This window comes from Rissa tridactyla, chromosome 2 (assembly GCF_028500815.1).
Source record: "Rissa tridactyla isolate bRisTri1 chromosome 2, bRisTri1.patW.cur.20221130, whole genome shotgun sequence".
NCBI lineage: Eukaryota > Metazoa > Chordata > Aves > Charadriiformes > Laridae > Rissa > Rissa tridactyla.
This window is the reverse complement of record NC_071467.1, coordinates 140,581,085-140,598,905: the sequence shown is the minus strand read 5'-3', so window position 1 is coordinate 140,598,905 and position 17,821 is coordinate 140,581,085. Positions and strand designations below refer to the sequence as shown.

Sequence of the window (17,821 nt, the reverse complement as noted above, 5' to 3'; positions counted from 1 at the left end):
AGATCTTAGCTTTTAAAGTGCATAGACAGCGGTATTAAATCCATACTACTCAAGGCATGCCCTTGTTTCGTGTTTTGCACATTAGGCCACCACTGTTAGGATCAGAGTGGTTACCAGGTCACTTGGTAATTGGGGCAAAGACATTTCAAATGATTGCTATTGTATATTTCCAGAAATTAAAATATTTAACAAAACAGGGTCACAGAAAAAAAAAAAAGAAAAAAAACCCCAAACCCAAACAAAACCCAAACCAGACTACTATCTAATATGGTTCCTTGTATTTGAACCTGTCTGTCCTGGTTTAAGGACTGTTCCACTGACTGAGCATTTAAAAGATTTTCTTCTCTGATTCTCACAGCGCAAACAAAGTTGGGGGACTATCTAAACTCATGTGACTTGCTTCATAATACATGTTTGTCTTCTTTTTAAGAAATATAAAAGAATCACCGTTTTCATTAATCACACTGTTCAAAGTCGTATGACATTGGGTTTTTTTCATTTGTTTGTTTCTAGTTACATTTTGAGCAGCTGCTGAACCAGAAGGTGGTTTGTATCATAATCCTGAAGGATTTCAGATCTCAATTTGCCCCTAAATGAATTCTTATTTTCTTTGTCCTTTTTTAGCTCTGACTGCTTTGTTACAGACTCATAGCAGTTTGTTACAGACTATCAACTTCTGCCAGTCTTCATTGCCTGGGAACACAAATTACTTCTGGAAAAAAACAGAAAAGATAGTTCATGTTATATATATGTATGGCTATAAGCTGTGTGGCGCATTAAACAATGAATGGCTTACAAATCTATAACCTTTTGGAATGAAACAAGAAATTTGACCTAAATCATACCCCCTAGCGTGCTGTTAGCTATTCATGGACGTAATCTGCTGCACTTGTCAAAGCCTGTGAATGTTGTATTCCTGCCTTTCACTATCTCCATACTAGTAATAATAATACAAAAAAAATTGTGCTGATGAGATAGGAGGGTATTGTACTGGAGACAAAAAAAACAGTGATGCCATTCTCTGTTTGTACTGAAAGAGCCCGTGGGAAAACTGTCCCATTATTTCCCACCATATTTTCTTTTTCGCAGAAAGTTGATTAATAGCAAGAAAAGAGAGGAAAGCCTAGTTTCTCAGCCTTTATGGGCCTCTTCAAATATATTTAAAACACCCTGTGCAAATTCAGTACTATTTTTATCCAATAATTATAAATTACAGAGCTTTAGGTTTGGGTTTTTTTCTGTTTAAGGCATAGAACTCAAAAGATGATAGTAAATTATATTCTCTGGTAAGGCTAAAATGGAAAAAAAAAGGATGTTGCAACCTTACTACTCATGTTCTCCACACCTTTTACAGCAGCCCTTCCTTTATGTACATAACACTTACTAGGTTTTATTGTTTACTTATCAGTGAATAGGACAGGGAAGTAAAAAACTATAGACAGCCACATTGACAATCAAACGTATGAGTCTTTTAAAACAAAATGATGATGTAATGCAATATTAATATTAGTCAGTAATAAAGTCTGTCTCTAAATGAAGACCATGCCTCATCAGTGTTGATACGAGAAACTTTGTAAGTGCTTAAAGTTTAATTACAAGTTCCTTGCAAGAAAGTTTCTGATCTCACTAGACCAAGTGATGAATTAGGTGTAAGTATAATTAAAGTCAGTGGCCTCCCACTTTTTGTCTTATTTTTCTTAAAATACTATATATACCTATAAAGCAGAAAGACTGCCGTGATTTTTCATATCGCATAATGTCCATTTTTGCTTAAAGGCTAACTGTATTACCCACTTATTCCTGGGTTCTCCTTGTGTGGTATTCTCTCTTGTGATATTGCAGTGATTTCTAGACTTTTTAAACTACTTTCCCCTCTTAATCCTCAAGACTTTCTGTTGGAACCAATAAGCCCGTACATTTTACAGTTTAATGTGGCTGGAAACCATACATGGACCATTTCTGATTGCCTTGTGGACCACCAGTGGTTCCGTATTGTGAGAACCACTAGTAAAAGTTGATTTATTTTCCAAAAATATCATAGATTTGGGTTCCTCATTTGAAGAAGAGAACTGGTGACATCTAACTGGTGTCCTGGTCTCAGATTCCGGAGCTGAGGTCCTGGCTCAGTGAGTCATGCGCTGAGGCTTACTCCTGGAGGAGTCCTGCAGTGCACTCCAGAGATGCGATTGCCCCATCATTCCGGCTGGGGACTTGTTTGCTTCTGCTCTCAGTCAGCCCATTTGCCAAGTTTCTTGTCTGTGGAACCCAGGGCACTTGAGAGGTACGTGTGTGCGTAGGAGAGAAGAGCTCATGGTCAGCCAGCTTTGCCTTGGTAGGAAGCTGTTCTTAACATGCAGAGCGTGCCCACATCTTCAATATGGGACGTGTACCTGAATTCCCCGGACTTGAAGTTCGTATGATGCCTGGGAAGCTCGGATAAATCTAGACTGACAAAATGGTGTACAAACAGAACCCCAAATTGCAGTCCTCAAAAATCTCTACTTCGCTGTCACCTAGCTCCTGAAGCACATAAAGTCTCTAAAAACTTCCTTTTTCATCAGAGTTCTGCTTCTGGATGTGTTCTTACCCTTGAACCCCCAGACTTGACAGCCTGGGTGTCCACTGTCTGTCTCTCGTAGGCTGCTTCATCTAGTTTGCGTTTCATGAGCCCATCTGCCAGACTGTGCTCCATGTAGAGCTGCACCTGGTGCCGTGTGCTCCCTCTTTTCGTACACCCTGGTTTTAAGGGGACCTACCTAAGGTAAAGGAGTCTCAGATAATGTTTGCCTTTGCTTATAGAGAATTTTGCTTTCATCTATGCTCTAATCAGCAAGCTATTCTGCAGTAGGCACCCTCCCATTCTTTCCCACTGAAGCTTCTCCACGCAAGTCTAAAGTATTAAAGATTTTTGGGGCGTGACAGAGCAAGTAGGAAAGAGAAAGGACTCTTCAGCATCTTGCTTCAAACACTCAGCAAGAAAGAGGAGTCTTGTGCTCCAGATGCTAAATACGGCATTGTATTTTAAACTAAACAATCATTACGTATAATATAAACTAACACTGAAACAAAAAACTAGAACCCAGGGGCCTCAGTTGGGGACTAATGTTCGCTCTCTTACATCCACTTCTTCTGGTCCAATGAATCTTTGCTGAAAAGAAATTAATAGAAAATAGCTTGAATGGTTAAGAATGCCACCTCCATTCCTCTAGTCTTTCTCACCCATTAGCCAACAGTCACCCCAGGAAGGTGGGTTTCGGTCCTCTCAAGGCAAAAAAGCCTCCAGAACACCCCAAAACCAAACCAAAACAGAAACAAACAAACCAACCAAACCCCGTGTTTCTCCCATCTGAGTGGAATACTTTAACCACAGACAAGGTAAATAGAAGAAGAGGACTTCTTGGCTCTCAGTCTTCTCTTATATACAAATTCTTTGCAGTTCTTATATGTCCTTTAAAGTATGCTGTTAGACATCTGCATTTGTCATCTTGCCTTTTTTTCTTAGCACACCTTTTTCTGCTTATGTGGATCAAGAGGGATGATTGGCTAAGGCTGGCTCTGATCCTTCATGTTGCTTTATTAGTACAGCCCAAGAAGCCCTGGGAAGTATAAAGTGCATGGTAGTGTTGTTTCTTCCACTTTGCTTCCTTAAAAATTATGAGAACTCGTATGAGATATTCTGCATATTTCTTACAGCCAGAGCTCTTCCCTGCTTTCTAAATCTTTGGGTGTATTGACTTCAGAGGTGATATCAATGCATAATATTTTTAGCCTAATTACATCCTCACAAACATCAGCCACAAAGCAAAGTGTATTTTTGTGTTAAGAAAGAAATTATATCTGGCTAAGTCTTCCAGCAAAGCCTGCACGTCGGCAGCATAGCTTGTTCTTCGATGTCTGTCTGGCAGTTGTCATAACTGGGTTAAGAAGCAGACACTAGAGCATGCATTTTTCATGTTTGGGTAAATGGCTTTCAGTATCAGTTTGCTGGCCATATACCACTAGGGTTATCTCAGGAGGAGGGTAGAAAAGTTGGAGGGGTCAGTTTTACCGCCCATAAAGAGCGGAAGTATATGTTTTAATGTCTGGAGTGTTTGCAGGATGGAGAAAATGAGTCTTTGTTCCACCTCAGGAAAGACTAGCAGACGTCTTGAATTCTATGTTAGGTCTTAGTAAGTCATTAAATATACTCCTAGGCGGCACTTTGGTACTGTTATGATGAACCAATACTTTATATAGGTTTGAAGAAATGGTGATATCAATGATAGCAGCAGATATCATTGAAACCTGAGCATTATAGATGTACACACAAAAGAAATTAAAATCAGAGACATGACATACGGGGCTCCTTTTTTTTTTTTTTTCTAGATAAGTGACTTCCAGCTTGAGGATTAGCTTCTGTTATCTCTCTTATGTTATCCATCTCTAAAATCTTATCAATTTATAGCTTGCATTTGGTTCTCTTTGAATGTCAGAAAACTCTTTTAAGAACACTCCTGCTAGATCCTGCAGTTCCTCTCTGAAGCAAGCTGGGAAATTCACAGAAGGCAACATAGTGCAACTAGTGAGACCAGATAATGTGTGTGGAACGTAGTCTCACAAAGATTCAGAGCTGTGGTAAGTCCATTCCCAGCCATATGCAGAGCTACTTGTGGAGCCCTGCGTGTTACTGCAGCCAAACAGTCAAGGATAACAGAAACGGAAGCTGATAGAGAGGGAACTGACCAAGAATACCTAGATATCTTGTAGTCTACAAGATCAAAATGTTGTCAGAGGTGCAATTGGTTGTTTTGTTAAAAACATCTGCTCTTCATAACTGTGCACGATTGCTGAGTCAGATCCTGAGGAGATACAAGTCAGTATTGTCCGCACCACTGAGGGTCATCTCCCAGCACCACATGTGAGACCATTGTGCAGTTATAGCTGTGCTCATCAATGCTTATCGAGGGAAAATCCAAGACACTTGAAAAGACCTACTTAAAATCTAGTTTTCTTTGAGGCGATACATACAGTCATACCTACAGAGTTCTATGGAACTCAATATAAAGGGAGGATATTTGGTGGGAAATGTGCAGTATCTTTGCTAGAGTGACCTGATAGTATGTAGTATTTAAATTCATTCTAATCCTATCTGGAATGTCTTATATAAGTTTCTCACTTATTCCCAGGGACTTGTTGCCAGCAGCTTGTTCTCTTCAAGCTCGATGGCTCTTCCATGGAACTGTGCTTGTTGGAATTGGAAAGGTCATGGTAAATTTAAGAGGCTAAGGGGGCAAGAGAGACTGGGATGATGAGCTTCATTGCCACTACGCCTGGTGCTGGAAGAATGGGCAATAGTAGAGCTTTGCTTATATGCTGCTTTATAGGGACCCTATAATTCTGCTGTGACTGAGTTCATGTTGTAGAAGGGCCATTATGGAAGAACAAGAGTGAAGAGATTAAATGGTAATAGATTGTAAGGGAAGTATAACTGAGCAGTTGTGGGTACATATCTTACACCTCGTCAGCCTCAAAATAAATAGGCGAGAGATGCACTGACCTGTTGCATGGCAACCAGGAGGAAGCACAGAACCACATCTCTGGATGCTGCAATTTGTACACCTTTACAGAACAAAGTACAAGACCTTTGCCCATCTGCTAGAAATTTTCAGAAGCTGAAGGATAAAGATGCTACATTCCCTGAAATCTAACACTTAACAACCATTTTTATTTATAGATAAATACACAGATGCAGTGTAAAAAGCCTGTCTGTTTTGCCTCAAGGTTATGTAGAAAAAAATACTTAGTCTCTCCGATTTTAGTGTTTCCCTGAATTCATCACACAGGAGATTCCTTAAAATACTGCAAATGCTATGCAGCAAATATTTGCCCATTGTTGTCATCTTGTAAACATTGATATGCCTATTCAACAAAAGTATTTATGTTATTTGACTGAAGTCAAGTACAAATTCTGATGCATGATGAAAAAAGGTACTCATATGTTTACTTAAAAATTGCTGTCAAGAAGATGATTCTAGCCCCTCTTGCCCATTTGAAGCGTGTTTCAAACATTATTTTCAAGTGAATAATATGGATTTGAATGTATTTATGCTAGGGTAACAGTTCCCTCTGGTTTCTTGCAGGCCGAAGATGTTTATCTGCTTTGTACAATTCCGTACTTTGCATGCACGCTTTACACTTGTAAAAGTCATAGGTAGATCCCACGGGATTTTTTTGTGTTGTAAAAATGTAGAATATTGCTAACTGTAGGAAATGTGTTTGTATAAAATAGAGACAAATGTGGTACGTAATAGAAATGAATCGTTTTTTCCAGTAGAAAACTCCATGTGTAATAGTTTCAATTGTAATAGTACTCACACTATAAACCTATTCTTTAAAACCCAAAATCACCGAGTAATGTATTTTATTGTGCAACTTCCTTTCCCTTTCAAATTAAAGACGTTTTGCAGTTTTGGATTCAAGAGTAGCTGGCTCTTTATGAAGGCATATGAATAATACATGTACAGCATCTACAAGTGCTAGATGCTGCCTATTTATTTTAGAAAAGTATATTAACACATCAATTATTTATGATTAGTTACACAGGATGACTAATGCCATGTGTAACAGTATTTGATGAACCCCTTTGGTAATTGCAATGGAGGTAATAATGAAAAAGACAACATCGGAAGTCACAAAGCGGGAAAGACTTGGAGGCTCATGAAGTGCTGAATATAGTTTTACTCTAGTGCAGCCTCTTGAATGAACAGCATGTAAAAATCCCCTAAACGCCAAAAAGCAATAAAATCTGTAGGGTTTTTTACCTCCTACCAGCTTTGGAAACTTAGGTTTCTTTTTAGATGAGCTCCGTGATAGCATACAGACAAGATGCTGTTCGAGGAGATATAAAGAACAGGCTTTAAGAGGAGGGAGATGTTATGTCTTATTTTCTTTTTCTGCTTATAAAAAATGTGCACTGTTATAATTTTCTTTGTCTTTGTTTTTATTTTATTCATTACACGTTGGGCACTTTGTGCTTATTTTTTCGTATATTTAGTCCAAGCTGTGTAAGTGCATTGTCACTCTTTGTACCTCTGCAACTCTGTGGTTTTATGTCTCTGGCAAGTAACAATTTATTAGTTCTGCAATTGTACTAAACCTTTTTAGATGCCTGTGGCTGTTTCTGCTGTTAAGTGCTCATATAAATGGTTAGAAAAAATGTCTGCTCAAATATTGTGATACTGATAATTGATAAAGACCTTGTAGCTTATTCTAAAACTGTAATAAGTCTATAGGTTTGTACCTATAGAAGGACTTCCATGGCTTTTAGTCCAGTCGAGAGTAAAATACTGTTGTTTGCATCTTCCATGCTTAGGGCTGCCACTAATGAAATGGTCGTGAGATGTTACTACCTGTGTGATAAGCTTTGTGGAGTAGTTCTGTGTATGTTCTGTACAGAGAAGTTAGTGCAAACACCGTTACTATTTTAAAATGAAAGTAAATAGTCTTTCAAGAGGTGAAAGGAACTGCTGGGAGCATATTACGGACAGGATTCTTCTCACTCAGTCTGAGTCATTTACAATGGAGATTTCTAGAACTTCACGGATCACCCAGGGCCCGTTATCATCGTTGGAGAGGAACTGGTGGCTTTGGGACATGCTTAATCTTAACTGCTTTTAGACATCTGCATTAGGAAAAGTGGAATCACATCCTAGGATACCCAGACTCTTTTGACTTTACCTGCATTGGTGGTAAGGATACCTCCGCATCTACATTGTGTCCATGCAGATTTAGTGAGATAAGTCCAGTAGATGGTGAAGTCCAAGAGCACAGTCCTCAGCAGCCTCAGCGCTGCATTTGCACATGCCCAGGTGGCTGCCATCGTGGCGGGTCTGGTGACCCTTTGATGTGTAAGTGGAATTAACTGTATTTCCAAGCCTAAGAGGGAACAGTGAGGCATATTTAATGTATATGGGGAAAACTGACATCTTGAAATACAGCAGTCAGTTTCATTAAAAGTCATGCCAGGAGGAGCAGGCTCCTTTCTCCAGTAGCTCAAAGAAAAGAGAATTCCCTCAGTGCATGGGGAGTGCAGGCAAGTGCTCTCTGTGCAAGGTGGTTCACGTCCACGTGTCCTGCTACATCTCAAGAACCTGTCTTAGCAGTTGGGTGTAAGCTATTCGGGAGTGGGAGGACTCCCTCCTCTTAAAACTGTGTCACTTGACAGTAAACTGGGCCAAAAAAAGATAAAACTTGATGTAAGATTATGCACCTCCCTCGAAGAGGGGAGCCCTAGGCTGCTGCCCTGCTATGAGAAGTATTTCTACGTTTAATGCAGCGTTCAATGTGTTTGATCCTGTGTGTTCCTTCTCCCAGATAGGTGATTTAATTGCTTCACTACAAAACGTGCTCCTTACTGTTTCTCTCTGACCAATGACTTCTCCTAGGCCGGAGAAGACTAGGTCGGACATAAGCCTTGGGCTGTCATTCTGCACCACAGAGAATGCTAGAAGTAAATCTTTTTTACTGTTTGCCTTTATCTTCGTGTGGCATGCCTTTTGGCACTCAGAGGGGCAATTATTAGGAATTTGTTCCCAGTAATGAATACAGAGTGTTAACTCTGTGGTTAATGCCAAGTGGAGTGATGAATGTGCTTGCCTCCTTCCTCACTGCTGACTTGCTGACATCTGAGAAAGGTGGTTACATGCCCTTGGTGTTCAATTTGTGCTAAAATTGTAAATAGCCAGGTTGAAGGTTGGTAAGCTGTTTGAGGGGGCTAAGGAATGGCTATAATATATGCAGGATGAAAGTAGCTTGAGATTAATTTCTTTCTATAACCCAGCTCTAATAACATTCTTTGAAGGAAATTTAATACATCTTCTTTGTTGCATGTAAGATCTGTTTTGTTAAAAATAGGGCAAAGTTATAATAGGATTTGATCACCCTGACCGGAGCATTGTAAAGAATGGGCCAGGCACTAAACCATTGATGCTGAAATGAGGAAAAAAGCTAGTTAGTTTCCCTGACATTAAGGGAACGAATTTTTAGAAAGCTGTTCATTGATATCTGACAAACAGCTTGAAAGGGATGCCAAAACCTCAGGGTTTCTGTCATAAGCCTTAAAATGCATTTGCATATTTTCTGCATAGAAACAGGAGCTTGCTCTCTGTTGCCAAACTGCAGAACTAGAAGGATGGAAAAACTCTATCTAGTCCGGAGGGCTCTGAGGGGGAACTTCTTAATCAGAATTCAAATGTGTCCAACAGATTAGGAAAATTGCTTCAAATGGGATTTCAGTCATATCTGAGAGAGACCCACAAATCCTGAGCAGATTGGTAAGCAAAATACTACCTACACTGCCATTAAAAAGCTTGTTTTCTCATCCGGGCGTTTCCCATGTTAAAAAATAGCTTGCTTGTGTCAACTAATCACACAGATTAATGTTGTTTAAGGTGCAACTTCTTCGTTTTATTAATATCAAATGCAGTTTTTATGACGGTTTTGATTTCTCTTTCTCAAATTGAAAACAATGTCATCATGAATAGGGTCAGAGTGATGGAGGAATAAAGAAATGATGGTCCTCTCCCCACAGCCAGTGCACCCAGTGGTCTGGTTCGTTATCAGTTCAATGTCCTTCCTAGCTATACCATTCACGGTGAGTTGTTGTGAATTGAGCAGGGCGTTTGACTGGCAAGTGTATCTGTGTGGTCCACACACAGATACGGCTGCACTGGGCCCTCTGGCATCCCTAATGCTGCTCTTACGCCTGCTGTTTTCATTGAATGGTTTCCTCTTATGATTCCACATTTTATCCTTTTATTTCATTGAAGGAAAATGCCTGCAAAGACAACAAAGGATTTGGGGCCAAGATTGCATTTAATGCACAGGTGACATTTTGTTGGCAATAGCCTCCATATCCTGGGCTAACTACGCTTTTATCGTTTTGAGAAAGAAGCTGATGACTCCAGAGGAATTTCTGAGGGGTGAAAGTGCCATATAATTTTTAGGATATAGGTTGAGCCTATATCCTATCCACAGCCCACCCTGCTGTGGGTGGAGTTCTCATTAGTATTAATAGAGAGTTGCCATTGAAATTTCCCCTGCACCAAGCAAACAATAGACTTCCGTTGCGTATACGTGGCATTGCCATTGATCTGATCGATTCTGGGTTGCAGTGGTGGATGTGGTCAGTGATGTGTGAATTAATAGGAAAGGCTTAGCTGGCTCTTTTTGAGAATGTCTATATTAGTCTTAGGACTGTCTTTGAAGTAAGGTGCTAATACGAAAATCAGTATTGATACAGTTAGATGACAGCCCATAATGGTGATGATGTTAGAAAATAAATTATCTGTGACTTGTTATGGATTAGTGCAACACTGGTGGGGTTTTAAAACTGTAGAAAAAGATTGATACCTTATGTTCTTTAGAGATCTCGCTCTGTTTCTGTATGGTGTGACTTTATATCTCTTTACCCTTCATTTTCAAGGGTCACGTAACAACAGCATAGGTTGACAGAGATTTAAAACATGAAGAGTGTACATGGCTTCACAACGCTGTCCTACAGAGAATTGTGTTTAAGACCAAGTGACAGGAGAGGTGTTTCAGTAGCTCAGAAGATATGCTTTTGCTAAGTTTGTGTGATTGGAGTCAAATCAGGAATATTAGGCACATCTCCTACCTCTTGGGAAGATGATCTGAGCACGAGACTGTTGGCGGAGCAATGTGCTGCTTCGTTAAAGAGATGCTCAGGTTTTCTGGGTTGCCTGGTTTTGTGCCTTGTCTGCAGCTTTTTGGGGGAATGGCCAAGGTTTCCCTGGAAAGGGTGGAGGAGATGCCCATATCGGATAGCCCGTAGCTTGGTAAGCTTGCTTCCTGGAGGGCTGAGTGTGTGAAGGATACTGAGACGGAGCTGGTGGTCTGCATGGGGCTGTACCGGTGGAACAGGGGGACCTGGGATGGCAGCTGTTCAAGGCACCTGCAGAAGGAAAAGCTATCACGTTTCCCATTTTTGCGTGTAAAATTATTACTTATCTAAGATGTATGGGGCTGGTTTTGGGCAGATCTCATTCTGCTATTTAAAATTGAAATCCATTTGTGGATCTGGGTTCCTGCAGCCTGGCAGAGCTGCTGAAGCTGATGAAAATCAAAAGACTTTAGCTTCAGTGTGTAAAAAACATGAAAGCATTATTTTGAACAGCAGACACAAACGGGTTTGTTTCACAAAGGTAGTTTTCTAATTAAGATGATTTGAAAATATAGTCCATGTTCGGCGATATTCAGGTCTGATTTCTTGAAATAAAAATTGTGAAACAAATGTCCTATTTTCTACAATGTCACTGTAGTCCAAGGGCTGGTGTTTATTATAGAAATATATTTGTAGCAATTTTAGAAGCACTATTTTTGATATAATTAAGTATCTTTTTCAGTAAATAGGGAAAACATTTAATTCTGTTTTCACCTTGGTTTCCATAATTTTGTTTCCAGCAGAGTCAAAATGTCAGACAAAAGTGATTTAAAAGCAGAACTTGAGCGCAAAAAGCAGCGTTTGGCTCAGATAAGAGAAGAAAAGAAACGGAAGGAGGAAGAAAGGAAGAAGAAAGAGGTAAATATGCAAAAGCGCCTTTTAGATAGCTCATGCTTGCAGAAGGGGCTTGCTGAGGTTTTGACATACCAGCATTGTATACCCCAAGGTATCTGTCATGTGGAATGAGATCCTCAAACCCACATCAGTCTAACCTTAAAATCAAAATGCTTATTTTTAGTCAAGAAAGTTGGTGTGAGGGAATTGCTTTTAAAACCACCTCACTGTCAGATGACAACAGTTTAGACAACATGATGTGTATGTGTGTGTAGAAAAAAAAATTGATTTGCCACAATGCTTTTTTCCTGGGCTCTCCTTCAATAGAAAGGGAGTGGAGAGTGGAGCAAGACAGAAAGAGGGCTTACATTTTTTCAAGCCATTACAATCTAAATATGTATTTTTGTACTCTGAAGACTAGTTTGATTACTAGCTAAGGTAACAGATTTACAATTATTATTCTCCAGTAAAGTAAAACATAATTGCAATTGCATTTTCATCTTCTGGCATGGGTGCATCTTTCAGTTCTGTTAAAGTTTGATTGACATATTAGTTTATTTGTCCTTGACAATATGCATTAGGTTTTTCATTAAGGGATTTGTACTTCTTTTTATTCAGTCACTTAGTGGAATAGAGGTGAGAATTGACAGGGAGTGGATATTCATTTTCATGCAAAGTCAGAGAAGCATTAAGTGATTATGTTTCCTTTCCTTCAAATGTCAACACTTACCATAGTTTAAAGCACCTGTTATCCTTTACTAATAACTGGTTTCCTTTTAAACTGACACTTTAATATTGCACATGAATTTCATGGAATTACTGTGGAAATGTGATGTGATCCAAGAAATCGGCATTCTAGTTTTGGCTGTCTTTTTAATCTTTTTTCATTTGAGCCATTTTTGTGCAATTACCAGCACACACCGCCCTCCAGTGAGGCTCCTGGAGTCACTAGGGCAGTCCTCTGTACGCAGAACTTCAAACGTTAACATTTTCCGCGTTCATTACTAGCCTGTTAATGAATTAGAGGGAAGGGAGCCAAGCTAATGGCTCGAGAAAGCTATTAAGTCCTTTCTTTTGTCCCCTGCCTCTGATTTTATGCCTCATGGAGATCTTGTGGTGGTTGGAACTTTCCATTGGCCCCGATAGCCAGATCCAGCTCGGGACACTCAGCTCTACAGATTCCACTGCGGTGCCTAACTGCGGCACCGTAAACGTGATGCTGATGTGCTCCAGGAGTGACATCTCACATTCACTTAGGTGCTTAGCCATGTACACTGGTGCAGAAGAGTTGTCTACAACCCTACGTACCGTGAGATACTTCAGGTTAGCTCATGCGAAGAGCTGAACACAGGAATATGCCTGGACTTTGTCTGTAAAAGCAGTGTTCTTCTGCATCCTGGCCATACCTAAACTGGAGAACATGGGGATGCTTCTGAACTCCCAGGTTTTCTGTTGTGCCTGCACCAACGTCAACCCCAGGCTGAGGCACTGTGCGAGTCCCCTGTGCCCCACACTGGTTTTGGCGGAAAGGAAAACCTCTCTGTGTGGAGGCTAGGTAGGGCCAGCCGATTTGGAAGTGATGTTAGGATCCAAAGTATAGAGGCAGATGCTGCCAGACATCCTCTGCAAGAAGTATACTGGGATTGCTATATTTACAACGTGACAAAATGGTAGGCACTACCACTTGCGTTTTGTTTTACTTGCATTACTGGTTACTGCACTAGACCACAAAGTGGGACATGGGTTCAGTTCCCTTATCTGCTTGGGAGAAGGGCTGCAAGCCTGTTCCTTTCAAGGGAGTACTCTAACCACTAGGCTAGGGTATCAGTATTGTCCTTCCATCTTACTAAATTGGGGAGTCATGAGCCAAATGTAAGGGATTCTGGCTAATGCAGGTGTTGTTCCTCCTGTTTCTAGGTCCCAGTAGACCAGAGCGGGAGGTGGTTAATGTATGGAAGCTCCAAGTAGATATAAATATCTAAGCAAAAAGAGATGGGTCTTGTGGACCACTGGTTTTGGCTGTTAGTGCCCAGGGCTGCCAAAATCCTATTTTAGACATTAGCCCTTTCCTTTGCTCCTGTTAGATGTTGACGTTTATAAGAAAGTATTTTTAATTGCCAGCCAGTGCTTGAGACCAAATGTAGGCCCTTAAGCTACATCACTGAAGTCCACTGGAATTTTATTTCTTGATCCATGAGTAAGTAGGAAGGGGCCATTTTTATTCAGGGTAATGATATCTGTTATTCTATGGTCAGCTTTTATATTAGCTGAATGAGTTACGTCTGAGGCAGGAGATGTCCATCAGAGTACTGTAAAAATCCTTGCAAATATACGTGCAAAGATCGGTTTTCCCATGCATTCAGGGAAAAATATTGTTACTGATATATAGAGGATAAATTATCTAAGTTATCTAACCAAATCTAAGTGAATTTCAAAGTGTACCGAAGCAGCGGTGCATATAAATATTTTCCACACACCTAGTTGCCAGAGCTGATTATATGTGGATGAAACTTTTCTGTTATGTTTTGTTTTGACTCAGGCTGATCTACAGCAAAAGAAGGAGCCAGCTCAGGAAGATTCTGACCTAGACCGCAAAAGGAGAGAGACAGAAGCTTTGTTACAGAGCATTGGTATATCCCCAGAACCACCTCTAGGTATTTAAGAGCAGCACACTGTAAAGCATTCAGTTCTGCCACAATGAATGCATTCTTTCTATTAAAGCATGCTTGGCTTTTTTTGATTTTTGGCTGTTTTAGTGAAGTGAACTCTTCTGTTTGAATGCCTGCCATACCATTCACATATACCAGCTCATGGCATTTTGAGTACTTGTCACTGCCAAAAACATCTGTTTCATTTCTTCAAGAAACTTTTGCGAACGTAATGCAGGTTGGTTTTGCATACCAGCAGTGATTTCTTTTCTGATGGACTGTTTTATCTTCTCTCATATCTATCTGATGACCCACAAAATAATATTATAAACATTGGACTTTATTAGCTGCAAGTTTTGTTTTAAAAATTCAGATTAAGTATTTGCTAAGGAAGGAGGAGCATAGTTGTGTGGGAACTCCCATTGATTTTCTTTAAAAATCAAGCAAAACTGGAAATAAAAATCACAAATCACAAATAGCAAAAAGCTTACCATCAGATTATTATTGTAGATTTGAGATCTGGTTTCATGTGCTCAACCTCTTTTTTGGTTTTGATGTTTCAGTTCTAGAATCTGAAGTCCTCAGTTTATAAATACATGTGGCAAAGTTTACAGTACTGGAATATTGGTTATCTTGTTAAGTTCTGTCTCACTTATTGAGTGAGAAAATTGAGAAATTTCCTTCCTTCCTTTCCTTCCTTTCCTTCCTTTCCTTCCTTTCCTTCCTTTCCTTCCTTTCCTTCCTTTCCTTCCTTTCCTTCCTTTCCTTCCTTTCCTTCCTTTCCTTCCTTTCCTTCCTTTCCTTCCTTTCCTTCCTTTCCTTCCTTTCCTTCCTTTCCTTCCTTTCCTTCCTTTCCTTTCCTTCCTTCCTTCCTTTGCTTTCTTCTCCCTTGAATCCAGAATCACTGCCACTATTTTAACTGAAATATTGGCCCCTCTGGAGATACTAAGCCTTGTCATTAAATTCACTGGGGCTGAATCTAGGATTTTACCCCTAGATAGTCTTGCCTATAATTTTTAGGAAGAACTCCAAATTCGACAAAATACTGAGGCCTTGATTTAGGAAAGCACCCTAAGAGACGCTTAGGGTTCGTATGCAAGTAGATTGTGACATTCTGAATTGAGATTTCAATTCATAACTTGCATCAAGCAACATTTGAGACAAGTTACTATTTTTATAACTTATCATATAGTGACTGAAGCTTTTAAATAGCACTTCTCAGAAAAACTGTCTGACAAGTAACAGGTTATTTTTATGTATCATAAAATATGTTTTGTAAATTAAATAGTGATATTATGAAATCAGATACATTTGTAATGTTCTATCATTTAAAATACTCATATTTATCTAAAATTGAGGATATATGTCCTTATCATGTGATTAACTAAACACATATATTCATGTTGGAAATTATCAATTCTTATCTTAGTTAGTCTTAGTTAGTCTTTTTCACTATGAGGGCGGTGAGGCACTGGAACAGGTTGCCCAGAGAAGCTGTGGATGCCCCATCCCTGGAAGTGTTCAAGGCCAGGCTGGATGGGGCTTTGAGCAACCTGGTCTAGTGGGAGGTGTCCCTGCCCATGGCAGGGGTTTGGAACTAGATGATCTTTAAGGTCCCTTCCAACCCAAACCATTCCATGACTCCGTAATTATTTTGTGTTTGATACTATCAAAAGAACATGAAGACTCACATAGAAGATGAATCGTTTTAGTTGAACAATAGTATTTTGTCCTCTTCCATTCCCTGTATACAGGCTCACAATTAATACACAAAGGAGGCTTTAACTCTGCCTCCACATATGCATATGACACCCCGATCCCGCTGTGAATATGGAATACATAAACAGCCACGACATACCTGTAACCTGCCAAAGGGCTGTCACGAAGATGAATTCACTTTTCACGCTGCAGTCATTTCTGTGACAGTCTCTAGTGAGAATCTGCATGAAATGTTTGACCACATGGAAAATCCAAATCTCTTGACAGGTCTGTCATTATACATTATAGAGCATAACAAAATAGTTTAAAGTTTTATTCCATTAAATCTAGAAAAGGAAATGCACATGATTTAAACCAAATGGAAAACTTTGCTCTCACATTAAAACCTCTTTTTGTGTTTTATTCAATGTGGCTGCTTTGAAGAATACTTGCATTAAATCTTGACTGGAGCCATCTCTGCATTTTAAATATTTTGGAGAAACCATTTTAAAAGAAATCAGGATATTTTTACTTTTTTATTTATTATTTCCTTGCTGAAGAGCTTTAACTCAGGCTGACCTTGAAGATGAACTTCCTTTCCTGTTTCAGGAAACCAAACTGCCTTTGCATGAAATGTGCTTCAAAGCCCTGGCAAGCCAAAGAGAAAATCATTTCTAGAACTTGGGCAAATAGTATCTAAACCAAGGGAAACTTTTCCCTGAGCGTTGAAATCACGTCCCGCCCAAAATGGAAACTTTATATGACCTAAATTACTTAAGAAAACAAGATTGCTAAGCAAATAATATGTATTCTCATAATCTTTGGGAAATGATTTTAACTTAGCTGGATTTCCTTATTTAGCTTTTATTTTTGATGTCATTTCCACACTGCAGCCTTAGCCCATATATAAAGGACACTGGCTTTTGATTTAAATTGAAAATCTGGAAAGTATGCTTGTTCTATTGCCTACTTGACTTTACCAGAAGAGTTCACTTAGTTTTTTGACAAGACTAGCCCCAGATATTTCTTCATACCTTTCAAATCTTTTGCAAGTCAACTTTAAACTATACCCGAGAAAATGAGTGCTGTTTTATTTCCACAGATATCTCCTCCATTGATTAGCTGTAGATTCCCAATGGGCTTTCAGTCCTGTCTAAATTCATGTCAGTTTTAACACTTCTAGAAGACTTAAAATTCACTTGACTCTCTTCCTTTTCTTTTTCTTTCCTTCCTTATTTGCTTTCACCATTTCAAACTCTCCTACTCATTCATCCACTATCATTTTGGTCCATTGGTTTTGATTTGTCTGACACTGCTCTTCATCAGTGCAGTCGCTGCATGTGTTAACATGGGATACCTGTTATTTTCATTATTTAGTCCCAACCCCTATGTCTCCCTCTTCGAAATCAGTGAGCACACCCAGTGACGCAGGCAGCCAGGACTCGGGAGATCTGGGACCCATAGGCAGGTAAGACACGGAGTCAATAGCATTGGATAAATGTGGGGTTTTTTCCACTTCGCTCTTTCTTCCCCACTTTTACCTTTGCTTCTGTAAATGAGAATGTGTTGTATCTCACGCGTACTTTTGTTTCTGCGTTTTCCACCCTGTGTTACTATCTGGTAGGACTGGTCTCAGATGGGAGGTAAACAAATGCATGCAGCAAGTGGCTCTTGAGCTCTGAGCCACACACCTCATATTGGAAGCAACAGCTGAATTTATGCTTCTGAAATGGCCCACAGAAAGCTGCCGTTCTGTGTGGAAATACACTAAAAACAGGGGCAAGTGCCTGCTGGTAGAACCTGTTACTCATGTGAGTTCTCTTGGTTCACATAACCAGCCCCCTTTGAAGTCCTCCCAGGTGTAACGCCAGGCTGCCTCGGTTCTTGTGTGGCTGCTCATCGCAGTGTGTGCCGCTGACAG

General features: G+C 39.8%; 1 protein-coding gene across 6 annotated transcripts in view; it reads left to right on the top strand.

Moving 5' to 3' along the window:
• The window catches only part of DYNC1I1 (dynein cytoplasmic 1 intermediate chain 1), a 196,223-nt gene that overhangs the window by 5,585 nt on the left and 172,817 nt on the right, over window positions 1-17,821 (top strand). For 4 of the 6 annotated variants that reach the window (XM_054192744.1, XM_054192740.1, XM_054192743.1 and 1 more), the window contains exons 2-4: window positions 11,461-11,578; window positions 14,094-14,208; window positions 17,278-17,368. In XM_054192744.1, the coding sequence (XP_054048719.1) occupies window positions 11,471-11,578; window positions 14,094-14,208; window positions 17,278-17,368 (314 nt within the window). In that variant the 5' untranslated portion in view covers window positions 11,461-11,470. The remainder of the gene's footprint in view (window positions 1-11,460; window positions 11,579-14,093; window positions 14,209-17,277; window positions 17,369-17,821) is intronic. The other 2 variants (XM_054192741.1, XM_054192742.1) reach the window with 2 other exon arrangements.